The sequence below is a fragment of the Orbicella faveolata genome, unplaced genomic scaffold, assembly GCF_042242905.1.
Source record: "Orbicella faveolata isolate gen_17 unplaced genomic scaffold, um_ofav_v1 contig_48, whole genome shotgun sequence".
NCBI lineage: Eukaryota > Metazoa > Cnidaria > Anthozoa > Scleractinia > Merulinidae > Orbicella > Orbicella faveolata.
In genome coordinates, this window is record NW_028301578.1 from 15,272,501 (window position 1) to 15,285,668 (window position 13,168).

The window sequence follows — 13,168 nt, forward strand, 5'->3', positions numbered from 1 at the left end:
TCCACAGCTTGTTTAAGTCTTCGCACAACAAGAAACCTCTCCTTGAACTTGTTTGAGACACTCGCTGCTAGGTTAGGGATGAGTGCATTGCCATCTACTGCAGTCTCTGTAAACTGCAACTTGTCAAAATGCTCCTAGAATGGAAGATTAAAAGTTGTTTCTGTAAAAATTTCAAGAAAGGGGGGAAAAGTGCATGTTAATAATAACATGCACTCGTTTACTGGTAGCGTGACTAATCTGGACAAATATTTAAGGGACATTAATTATTGTATCGTACACTGACATATAGCCTCAAGTTAATTTGCATGTTATTAAAATAACATTAACAGAGGAAACAAATATTTTAAAAGGACTGACAATGTGGTAGATGGCAGTTGGGCAGACCAGTTAACGGAACCGTTGCCGCCTTTTTTTATCGCAGGAATAAGCTTTGGTCACATATATACCACATTTTGTCAATTGTAAAAGCCTTGACAAATTAAAGCTCGTTGAGAGAATTGTATTGTGAAAGTCATTTTATTGTTTTATGTCGGTCACTTGCTGCCCGGGAGGGGGGGCGGGTAGTGCTCCATCACATGGGCTCTATAGGTATGTGCAAGCCCAAAGGGTATGGATTTTCTTTGCAGCTGGCCAGAAACAGGGTATCGATTCTCAAATAGGGTATACATGGTTTTTGTTTTCTAGTCTTGAATTCGGTATGTTTTTTAGAAGAAGCTACTTTTTCATCATTAAGTGTGATAAGTGAATAAAGATTGTGAATTTTAAGCTCGGTAATGAAATGTGAACTGAACCAACATGACACGTATGTGGGACAAAGGAAAAAAAGAGGTCATGGGTTTGAATCCTGTCGGGGACTCAGATTTTTACCTTGTCCCATGCTCATGTCATGTTGATCAATTCACTTCTCATTTTTCATCATTATCAATAAGATCATCAAGAGAAGCCCTTCACAATGTCTTTAACATCGGTCTGAACGTTAACTAGGGAACTAATTCAGCATATGGTAGGTCTAAAGATTGAGTTAAGGGCCACGTCTTAAATAGGTTACCGAATTTTTGGTCAGGTCGTAGACACTGTAGAAAAAATCACAGATTTTGGTCATAAATAGGGTGAAGGTTTTGGGAAACGGGCTGCAAACACCAAAACAATTTTTCTGGGAGTACCGCTCGAGACTTGCTGTAGTCTAGTGTTTTTGTTATGTTTTCGTGTTACGACGTTTTTGAAAGTTGTCAGCGGCTCCCTGTCTTAGGTGCAAGCATTTGAGTATTATTTTCTTGATTTCAACTTCTAAAATAAATATACGAGAGTAATCAAGCGCTCAAGCATAGTAATTTCAAAAATGAACGATCGTGAAGTTTCTTAAACACTTATGACGCAGCATGGTGATGCTTAGTCAGCATGTATTTGCAGATACATGCTCAGATGTAGATTTATTTTCACGCTCAGATGTAGACTGGTTTTTAGCCAGTAAAACTAGTACTACCCATGATCAGATGTAAAAGTAATTATACTTCGTTTACTCTCCACGGCTAATTGAGCCAGGTTTGACCTAACAAAACGAAACAACAAAATTCAAATCATGACATATATTGCCGTAATAAACCTCTAGCGCCGAATAATTTGACATCAAGTTCTCCTTTCCCAGATCAAGGAAAAAGAGAAACGACGGAAAAAGGCAAAAACGGATATTTATATCGCACTCAGTCTAGTCCGAGGACAGACTCCGCGGTGCTATTGTAATCTAGAGATAAGAGTAAAGAATATCATCACATGGCTAGACCGGAGAAGTCGCGTCGTCTTGGCGGGGACCAAATGGTCGGTTGTCTATATGGAAAGTTCTGGAGGTGCGGTAGTCTCATGGTTAATACGCTCGACTGGGGACATTGTGTTGTGTTCTTGGGCAAGACACTTTACTCTCACAGTGCTTCTCTCCACACAGGTGTACAAACGGGTACCGGCGAATTTAATGCTGGGGGTAACCCTGCGAAGGACAAGCATTCCATCCGGGGGGGGGGGGGGGTAGGAATACTCCTTCTCGCCTCATGCCGGCTACAGAAACCGGAATAAGCTTCAGCCTGATGAGACACTTGGCCGGTATGCAGACTTTATCCATTACCTTTTATACTGAAAGTTAGCGTACACTTGCAGTTTCTGAGAGCTTGTGTCACTGTCGAATCAGTGCTATGTGGGCTAACCGGAATGATATTTTGGTTCACCGTATGGCTATTTTATTTATCCGTGACTATTCGCCACTATTCGCCCCTTACAACTATTTGCTATTCGGACTGTTTATGAAGAGATCCGGGGACTGGGGACGAACTATTGTGCAACCTAGTTTGAGCTCATTACAAATATTACTTTGTAGTCCTGATAGTGTTACTATTTATGGCAAACATCTGCAATTTTCCCTGCTCTATTTATGACCTGACCAAAAACTCGATGCCCTATTTATGACCGTTGTGACTGGCACAGTTGCACTAAACATAATTTATGAAGCGTTTTTGTTGATGCTCTTATTATCCGGCGGTAATGATGGAAAAGTAGCTTCGTTTAAAAGAAACATTCCCAAAAATTCAAGTCTAGAGTGCAAAAACCATACCCTATTTATGAAAAAAATGGCCAAAATCGATACCTTATTTATGATCAAAACTGCTGCACATACCTATATAGCCCATATAAAGGAGTACCCCCGAGCCTTTTTCACGTACTGAACATGTATATATAGAGTTGCCAGTAGTCAACAACAATAAACAACAACGAAAACCTTTATTAACGTGTCTGGGGTATTTAGCATTGCTGCTAATTGGGGACACACACAAAAAACGAAATTATGAATGTAAAAATGATTAGTATATATTAAAAAGTTAATAAGTAAATACTAAAACATTAATAAGTAAATATGAGAGTCAGGTCAGGATAAACATAAGGGACAGTTTTCACAATTATCCCCAAGCAAAGATGCTGTGTCTCTTCTTCTTGTAGTTGATATGAAGGAATGTAAGGTATCACTGTTCTTTTCATCTCTTGAAAGTCTTGACCACAAGTATGGACCCATGTATCTTATAGAGTGTTTCCCGTATCTTACAGTCCGAAATCTTGGTATCTTAAAATCACTTTCATTCCGAAGTTGGTGTGTCGACCTCGAAGTCGACCTCATGTGTTCCTGGGTAGAATAGTTGGGACTTTTCTTAAAGTCTAATATTTACTTATAATTCACAGCTCGTGATGCATTCCTTTTGAAGTTTGGATCCTTATCACTCCAATTCTAGATTAGACATGCACACAGACTGAAGTGACGATGAAACACTCTATAATAATAATGTTTAGACAAAAGCAAAAAATCTACTTTCCCAAATCGTCATCTGCAAGTCCCCACTTTACACCTAACCTAACCTGTTACTGGGATTGAAATGAAAAGTGTACAGCACACTTTTGTGTCAAATGAACTAGTGTTGAAATAAACAATCTCTCTCGACCCACACCTTTGCTCCCGTTTCCCTGTGAAGGGACCATGAACAAGGAACACAAATTTATACTCTTAGGTAGGAATTGTTGCGCTATAGTAACCGATAGCTGAGATTTCAGCTCTGCAAAATTGGGCTGAAGTTTTAATGAATAGCAGCTGAGAATGGACGAACATTTAACTGATCACTCCACTTCATAACAATCTAGATGTTCTTACAGACCTGGGGTCCCGTGGAGAGGTAGAACGTTTAGTCCTATTATCTCCGCGGGACGAACAGTCACTTACAACATTCCCCTAGAAAATCCATGTCGGTGATGGTTTCTGGGGGTAAATTTTCTCACAAATGTGTTCTGATAATCCCAGTATGATCTGGAAGCGTAAAAGTTCATTGATTGTGCATTTTGAATTTCTTACCCGCTTTAATTTGGCCCGAAAAAGTCGTCGCAAGTAAAGGTTTTCAAAACAGTTGAAAATCGTTATTCGTTCAACGTCAGTAAGTGTTCTGATTGCTCATTCAGGCATAGCGATCATTTAAGCGCCAGGAAATTCGATGTTTGATGCAAAATGTTACTTTTCGAGACGCAACCGCCCGTTCACTGAATGCTATCAGTCTCTGAGGCATGAAAAGGTACGTCTGTATGGGCGGATCAACATGGACTCACTGAATACGATGTATGTGTTATCCCTGAGGTACCCAAGCAGTGATGCTGGGGCTTCAGCCTGGATGAATCAGAACGGATAAGGCGCATACACAGATTTGACGCTCCTCAGTCAAAACACTTATCACGTTATAGATCCCAGAAGCACTCAGGCATACAGTGATGCCAGGACTTCAGCGTGGATAAACCAGAAGTACTATTTCCAAAACGAGAGCGAGTGTTTCATCGGGGTATCCAAACACCGAGAAACAAATGAAAACACGAGGCCGTAGGCCGAGTGCTTTTATTGTTTCGAGGTGTTTGGATACCCCGATGAAACACGAAGCACGAGTTTTGGAAATAACTTCTCATGATCACTCTTAAAGAAATAATAAACAAAGACTTCCAATTAGAATTGTTTGCTGTCTAACATTCCTTCTTCGATAATTTCAATATCAATGATATTTTTTACCGGCGTAATTAATTTGCATTTATGGTGCGATTTAATTTATTCTGAGAAGTGAAAGTTGCTGGGGTTACCAGCATTTACAAGTTGTCGTTCAGTCAGGATGTATATCGCAAGAAAGTCGTTCGAGAGATTTCGGTAGCCGAAAAGTGTGGAGGATGAGAAGAAAAGTGTTGATAATGCAGTACCGAAATCAACAGCTTATAAAGCCAAATGGTCGTGTGAGGTTTTCGAGGAATGGAAACCGCATCGATTAGTGAAGTCCTGTACTTTGGAACCCGGCGGTCTATTGACCACCAAAGACTTTGAAGAAAGAATGCAAACTTTGGAAACGGCCATTACAGATATGCCTGCATGCAGTCTAAACTACTGGCTGTCGAAGTTCGTTTAAGAAGTAAACAATTCTTCTGGGGAACGTTATCCTTGCCGTTAGTTGTACTCGATTATTTGCGGACTGAAGCGCCACCTTTCTGATGTAAATGGAAAAGCTGCATTGAACCCTTTGGACATGTCCGACCGAAGGTAAGTTACATTTTTTAGGGATAAAATTTGGTTCGCGTAAACTACTTGTGTGCATTGTTTTTAATACTACTTTTTTTCTTTCGCTTTCTTAGGCTTTTGACATTTCGGCGTGTTTTGGATGCAGAAATGAAAGAAGCAACGCGAATGGGTGTGACTTTGAAAACAAAAGGAGACACATTGTAAAAGCTTACTTCTGAGTAATAAATATTCATTGATTTTGTGCAAGTTGTCATTGTGCATATTTTAGTGGTATATACCAGTCTCACTGGAGAGCGGTATACTGTTTTTCATTGGGTATCCAAACACATGCACGTGATGTGGTATACATCTTGTGGTTGGTAGTTGACCTTATGAATTATTAATGAGTTCGAGAAAGATATATAACACATGCCTACAGATTCGACGCATATCTAAAAAGTGTACTAATGGCATATTGCAATACCTGGTTATCTTAGGGATCCGTTTAGTTGCATGTTGCAAATATATATTTAGTATCCCCATTCTCCATTATTACGATATATATATATACACATATATATACATATATATATATATATATATATATAATAATAATAACCACCAGCGGACAAACTGAAGACTTCATCTGCTATGAAAGTGCTCAATGGAAAACCAGAGCTGTAAATAGATAGATTTATGGAGTCGGGCTAAGTCAAACACATTTATTCGCTACTCCGAGTTTCAAAAGCACGTAACAGGACGCACTTGACAAAAGTGGTTACAATTACAAACTGACCTACAAAGAAACAACCCGTGATACACCGCGAACAAACCGCAGAAACCGTCAGAGAAACATAACGTGGTTCAATCCACCGTACAGCAAAAATATAGAAACGAAAGTCGGGAAATGTTTTCTTTCACTCGTCGACCAACACTTTCCTGAGTCGAATCCACTCCGTAAAATCTTTAATCGAAACACTCTAAAACTGAGCTAAAGCTGTATGAGCAACGTCAAGACCGTAATATCCAACCACAACAAGGCTGAACTTAACAATGAATCAAAATCCTCTGATGAAACAAAGCAGGTCTGCAATTGCCGTAACAAGAATTCTTGTCCCCTGGACAGAAATTGCAATGTCAGGAACATAATTTATCAAGCAGAGGTCACCACCCCGGAGTCGAAAGAATCATACATCGGCCTTTGCGACACAACTTTTAAAGAACGGTATAGAAACCACACGTGCTCTTTCGGAAACGAACGGTACAGAAATGTAATCGAACTGAGTAAACAGGTATGGAATCTGAAGGACCGTAAAATAAATTACGAAATCAAATGGAGCAAAGTAAAACAAGCAAAATCGTATTCAGACATCAACAAAAAATGTCATCTCTGTTTATGGGAAAAGTTTTTCATTATTTGTAAACCGGAAATGGCAACACTAAACCAAAGAAACGAACTCAGGCTGACAGCGACCTGCAGACACTCTAAGAAATTTCTGTTAAGTAACGTGATCGCTTAATTGTATTTTGTATACAAGACCGTCACACTTCCATCAGCCAATAACATCTCGAAATGTCACGCTGTAAGGCATTGTTCCCTATTTTAAATGTGTATATCTAAGATTGTAACCGTCTTTTTCTGGCAGTTGCCTGATGATTGCTTTGCAAGAAGCATGAAACTCGGAGTAGCGAATAAATGTGTTTGACTTAGCCCGACTCCATAAATCTATCTATCTATCTATCTATCTATCTATATCTATCTATCTATCTATCTGTCTGTCTGTCTGTCTGTCTGTCTGTCTGTCTATCTATCTATCTATCTATATAATGTGGGAGGAAAAACACAAATAAACTACAAGTTCATCCCTACAAGCCTGTTTCGTGGTTGCCCACTCATCAGGGGATTTAATGAGAATAATCTTTACCACCATTTATATACAATATAATTTACATAATATATGCAGCGCGGTATTTAACGGGTTAGTTGTTTCGTAGGAGGGCTTTGTTTCTGGGGCGGCAAGATGATACGAGTTCATTACGTTTGTTAAGTGTTGATAGCTCGGCGAGTGTGATGAGAGAATGCGCATTTATTGGCAGAAACAAAGAATGGTTTGCATATCCCGTGCTTTTTGTTCCTAAATTCCTAGTCCTCATAGAGTTTCAAAATTACATGTAACTCTACCAGAATTTGGAGATGCTGTATATAAGAATAAATTTTTCCGGTTAAAGTAATTATTTTAGCTCCAAAGTTTCTTGAAGGAAAGCATGCCATTTATAACTGGCATTTTCTGTCTTAAACCCTTTCCAGAAAAGCAAGAAATATCACTTGGACACCACATTTAGGTAAGTAGCCTAGTTTTTATTGGAGTTGGGTACGGGGGGAGGGGAAAGGGCAGCAAATTAAGGATATACATGTGTAATTTTTCTGCATTCATTTTTATACCCTTTTAAAATTTTCTGTCTTAAACCCTTTCCAGAAAAGCAAGAAATATCACTTGGACACCACATTTAGGTAAGTAGCCTAGTTTTTATTGGAGTTGGGTACGGGGGGAGGGGAAAGGGCAGCAAATTAAGGATATACATGTGTAATTTTTCTGCATTCATTTTTATACCCTTTTAAAATATGTGACTATTATCTTTATTGTGTATTGCAGGTGAAGCAAGTTGTACTATTGTGCATATGCAAATAACCCAGATGAACACTGTGGTAACAACTACAGTATACTAGGGACCTTAAGATACGAGGACGGGAAGGCCAGGACGGCAACGGCAGTGGACGCGGGAAACTTTCGCGGGTCCCGTCGTGTCGCCAAAAACAAAATGCTTAAGATGTGCATTTTCGCAAAGGACGGCGACGTCAATAATTCGAACCTCGTACAAGCTATTCACAGAAGCAATGACATCCATTAGACTATAAAAGAGATGGTAGAAATCTTATCCTATTAGGCTTAAACGATAGTGAACAGCGACGCTGAATTTCTTTTTCTGTATAAGCGAAGCAAACATCTGTCAATATTCTAACAGAGAAACCATAATTTCCGTATGAAAAAATTAAACGAACAATCTGATCGACCTGCTTCAGATGGCTTTTCAGTTACCACTAAAGCGTTTCGGAATTCTGTCGCCGAAGAATCCTGACTTTTGGTGAACGTTTCAATTTCCATCTGTAATTGTAACAAGCATCATAAAAATCAAACAAATGCTGCTTCAAGTTCCGGGTAGCATAAAAAAACTAAACATCAGTTTGAAAATGTGTATTTTATTTGCTCGATAGATGCTCCATGGCATTCATTTTTGCAACATTTTATCGACTGTACTTACACTGATGTATTCTCAATGCATACAGTTTGTAATGAGCTTGCACACTCGTGATAGCGTCTGAACAATGACTGCAGAAACACAAACGAACAGTCAAAGAATATTTTTATTCACATTTTCGTATCTCAGCGTAGTGCTCTACACTACAATCACGAAAACTGTGAACCTTATAAACATTCCTACCAATATAACTGAAAATAAAGTCGATTGGAACAGTTATCGAAGCAAAACAAGAGCAAAATACTCACGTTTTTGATACGACGGCTAGTCGGGCGAAATGGCGTCCTCGACGAGATGAGGACGGCAGAGAGATGAGTCGAGAGTTCTCGTGCGCATGCCCGGTTGAGTTAATTTACTTCCGGTAGCCGTCCTAGCTCGTCCCGTCCTGGTATCTTAAGGTGCCTACTATAATATGCAAGTGACAGTAAGCAAGTGTTAATATTACAATTAACAACACCATTACTGATGCTACATGTGTTTATCTGCTGCCAAAAATAATAGCAAAAGACTTCATAGAAACCGGCTTTAACAACACAAGTCACCCTGAAGACTTCATGAAATTAATCTGAGAACTACAGATGGATGTGGAATACTCCTACTTAGGAAGGGAATAAGATGCTTTTAACACTTGTGTTAGTTGCCACTTGAGCTGTCGAAACTCATCCTTTGCAAAAGACATTGGTTACAAGCACATAAAATGGCTCTTCAAACTGCACACCATAAATCATCGAATTAGCACCCGGGGCGCTTATTTCAAATTTAGGAGAAGACGAGGGGGCGCTTATTCGAGGAGGGCGCTTAATGAAGGGGGGGTGCTATTTCGAGGATTTGGGAACACTTTGGAAATTTGTCCATGTAGGTTTCGTAAAGTTGAGAATGTTGACAAGTGAAATCCACTTCAACTCACTACACGTGTCAAAACTAAACTCAGAACCTACAGCTTTATAGTGGAATACAGAAATACAACTTCAACTTAAAATTAGCAGCTCCATATCATGTTCATAGATATGAACATATACATGTAGAGAAACATCAGTCTTTTATATTAGGACTACAATTAAAGGAAAATCATCAGCATCATCATCATCTTTATTTAAAAACACGGTAAATGCATCAGGCATTAGGAAAATACTAGACTCCATCATAAAGGGACACAAAAATAGAATGTGTTAATCTCTTTTAATCAATTGAATACAAACCTTGCAATGTTTATTTGAAGTTTAAGCTATCCTAACTGTTTCAGGTTATACCTGTTGAATTTTCATTCAATTCTTAGCATGGTTGTTATCATGCTGTACTTCTACTACATGTGTGTCCTGCTGCTGTAAAGATTATGTATTTATAACTCAGCCAAAAAATGTATAATCTGATCTGCATGTATAGGAGACTGTTGGCTACGATGTCTCCTCTTAGCTTTTATGTGCTACATTATGGTAGTCAGTATTTCAGTGGACTTAAAAAGAAAGAAAATGTTCCTAATAAAAGCAGTGTTCATCTTGATTTTTGTTGTTGTGCTCCTAGCTGCTGAAATCTGTTTCAAACATGTAATAAATAATTATTTATTATAAAACGATTTTACCAGAGAACAAATTCAACCACCTAAAGGGTGTCAATAAACAACCATATTTGGACATCAAAACCTATCCATCACATTTGACCAACTGATGTTTCTTTTCCTGTTTTCCATTGCAGTACCAAGAACAACTCTCCAATGATCAATCCCTCTTCTCTTTTCATTCAACTACGTTTTCTACATTCATCCAATAGGCCATTTCCGAGTTGCCTTTTACCTCTGTGTCAAAACGAGTCTAAGTACAAAACCATTCATATGACTTTCACCTACAGGTTCTTTAACTCATTTTTATGTGAAAGGTTTCGCACGAAGACTCGTTTTGAAACGGAGGTAAAAGGAAACATTTATCCATGAGCTGCTCACAGAAGCCTTTGATTAACAATCCGAAAACAACAGACATTAAATTTCTCATATCACGAAAGTTCGAGGTGTCAATTCTCTTAAGAAAATCAGAGGGGATTAAACGCCTTCCAAACAGATAATTTACCTAAACGATCCATTGGGTGCGCCTGTTACATTATTTAATTTTCAAAACCTCAGCCTCGGGTTTATTCTCAAAATGCTCTTAAAATTTAGCAAATTTTAGCCTCGACATTCTTATAAGACATATTCTGATTAAAAAAAAACAAAGAGTGTAAATAAATGTTGTTGCTGTCAATATCAGTCTTGGTTGATAGCTAGCGATAATTGATGACAAGCTCAATGTTGCAAGTTCAAATGTTATTGATTGCAAATACCCATGGCACTACATATCATTCTGGGCCCTAACAAATCTAATAAGCTTAGAATTTAAACAATCATAAGCATACATTATTTCGACACGTGCCAGTCTCAACGAAAACAAGGAGGCTAATCTAGGAAGATTCATGCATGATGTTTTCTCCTATTGCAAAAAGGCTGAATGATCAAGAAAATTTTACTTGCCTATGTTTTTCTTGAATTGCGTCCAGTCGCTCAGTTTATCTTCGCCGGTATCCTAAATGAATTGCCTCAATGTAGACACGTTAGCAGCGCCCCACTTTCCCGGTACATTCAGGTCTACAAGCTGCATAGCACATTTGGCTCGTAAACAAGTTGTATAGGCTTACCAACAGAAATACTGCCTAAATGTTTCTTCCAATTCAGTACAATAAAATCCCTTGAATCGCTTTTTAGCCAAAGCAGGGTCGACGAAACCCATCATTTCGCTCGAAACGAAGGCAATTTCACCGCTATTTGCATAATTTATTTGAAATCCGAGTCCGACCCTGAACATCTAAATTAACTTGTAAGTTGAAATGAAAAGTGTACAACACAGTGGCTGTCACTCTTGTACCGAAGGGACCGCATGAACAAGGGTCACAAATTTATACTCTTAGGTGAAAAATGCTGCGCTTTGTAACCGATAGCTGAGACTTCAGTCCTGCAAAATTTAATGATAGTCGAAAAATTCAGAGAAATGGGTTGAAGTTTTAATGAATAGCAGCTGAGAATCGACGAACATTTAACTGATAAGACCGAGATCAATAGACATGTGGATTTAATGAGGAAGGTGAAAACAACCGTTTAATTGAAAATGAAAGGAAATTTACTCGTCTTGATTACAAACGTCTATCCGACCAAGCGTCGAACGTTTTTACAAGTTTAGTTTACGTTCGACAACCTTCGGTGGTCGAGGTTCTGAATTTTACCCGGTTGCTAACGGCAAATTTACAGTTTCTATCCTGGTTATAATTACAGCAGGATAAATTTATTTAATGGATGCGGACACATCCTAGCTCATTATTTCTTACCTGCATTTCGCTTACACCGAGAGCGTCATTCGCAAAAGTCTGCAACTCCTGTCCTAAACGAGTTGGATCTAGAAGACGTGAGTCACATTGTGATGAAAACATCAAGAATACGACAAGCAACAACGCGATGTAAGTAGAATAAGGACTGTTAAACGGACAGATTGCAGCCATGATTCCTTCGTGTCCTTGTTCAAATATTGAGATATGACCCTGCAGAATCAATTAATACTCATTGCGTGACTGAAAAAAAACACACTGTTGACATGTACATTGTTCGGATGTATCCAATCACGAGCGAATTCTTAAAACAGGAAGAAGACTCATAACAAAGTAAATCTCTAGAGAGAGACAAAAACATGTGACGCTCTTAAGAGGGTCTGTATGGATGAATCAAAACAAAATGGTCAAAACAATAACTGAAAACTGACACATGCCCGAAAATTTAACTGACAGCTGACATTTGTAGTCAGATTCACTGACAACACACCAAAAGCTTTATCCCTTCATTGAAATATATATATTTTTTATTTAACCTTAGTAGCTTGATATTCATGCTGTTTACTTTGTTTTTAGACCCAAACCATCACACTGAGTTCCTCATTAAGTCTGTAACGATACCGCGAAGAAGGAAGGACCCGGTTAGTAAAGAAAAAAGTCTTTTTCGTTTGTTTCCAGGATCATGTTTTGCCTTTTAGGACATTCTTGTCTCCATAGCCCTTTTCGCTCTTCTTAGCCGGCGGGGCCTTGGCAGGAAAATTGAAAGGCTCTGGAGACATAAGATTTCCGAGTTCTAGATTCTAGGACTTCCGGTCTTCATGTATGCAGTCGTATTTTTTCTTTATACTATATGGGATTGACAATGGCGGCCGTCGAGGCAGGATTCGAGGAATCTTTGTTTCAGGCCTGCAATAGTATCAATTTGGAGATTGTTTTCGTCCGTATAGGACAGAAAGAGGTGATAAGGAACATTGGCAAGTCATTTTGTTTTTTTCAATTATTACCCTTTGTTTTCGACTCCTGGAATGGATCAACTGAATCGTTTACTTTCGTTGTTTCGCCATTAAATGCGAGATCAGACCGTGAAGCAAAACGATTTGCATGTCAGCTGTCCAATGGTTCGGAATACTGAGTCATTGAGCGAGGTTGAAATTAAAGATATCAAGCAATTGAAGTATCCAATAATTTATGGCCACCCGGAGGCATTTGTTGGAAAATTAAGGAAGTTATTGGATTGTGAAGATGTGAGACGCAATATGAGAGCTGTCGTAATTGATGAAGTATATCTCGTTGTAGAATGGTAAAAAAGGTAAAGTCTGCATGCGAGCCAAGTGGCCCATCAGGCCGGAGCTTATCCCGGTTTCTGTAGCATGAAGCGCCTAGGAGTATTTCTACTCCCCCCTGGATGGGATGCTAGTCCATCGCAGGGTTACCCCCAGCATTAAGTTCGCCGGTACC

The 13,168-nt window shown here is 38.9% G+C and overlaps 1 protein-coding gene across 2 annotated transcripts in view; it reads right to left on the reverse strand.

Annotated features, from left to right (window-relative positions):
- LOC110044858 (VWFA and cache domain-containing protein 1-like) overlaps positions 1–12,451 on the reverse strand; it is a 26,280-nt gene extending 13,829 nt beyond the window's left edge. The window contains exons 1-2 of one of the 2 annotated variants that reach the window (XM_089281677.1): positions 11,714–12,449; positions 1–134 (exon numbers count right to left, since the gene is read on the reverse strand). The exon at positions 1–134 is cut by the window's left edge and continues 457 nt beyond it. In XM_089281677.1, coding sequence (XP_089137803.1) covers positions 1–134; positions 11,714–11,884 — 305 coding nt within the window. In that variant the 5' untranslated portion in view covers positions 11,885–12,449. Of the gene's footprint in view, positions 135–11,713 lie in introns of both variants that reach the window. The other variant, XM_089281678.1, reaches the window with a different exon arrangement.
- Positions 12,452–13,168: the final 717 nt, after the last annotated feature.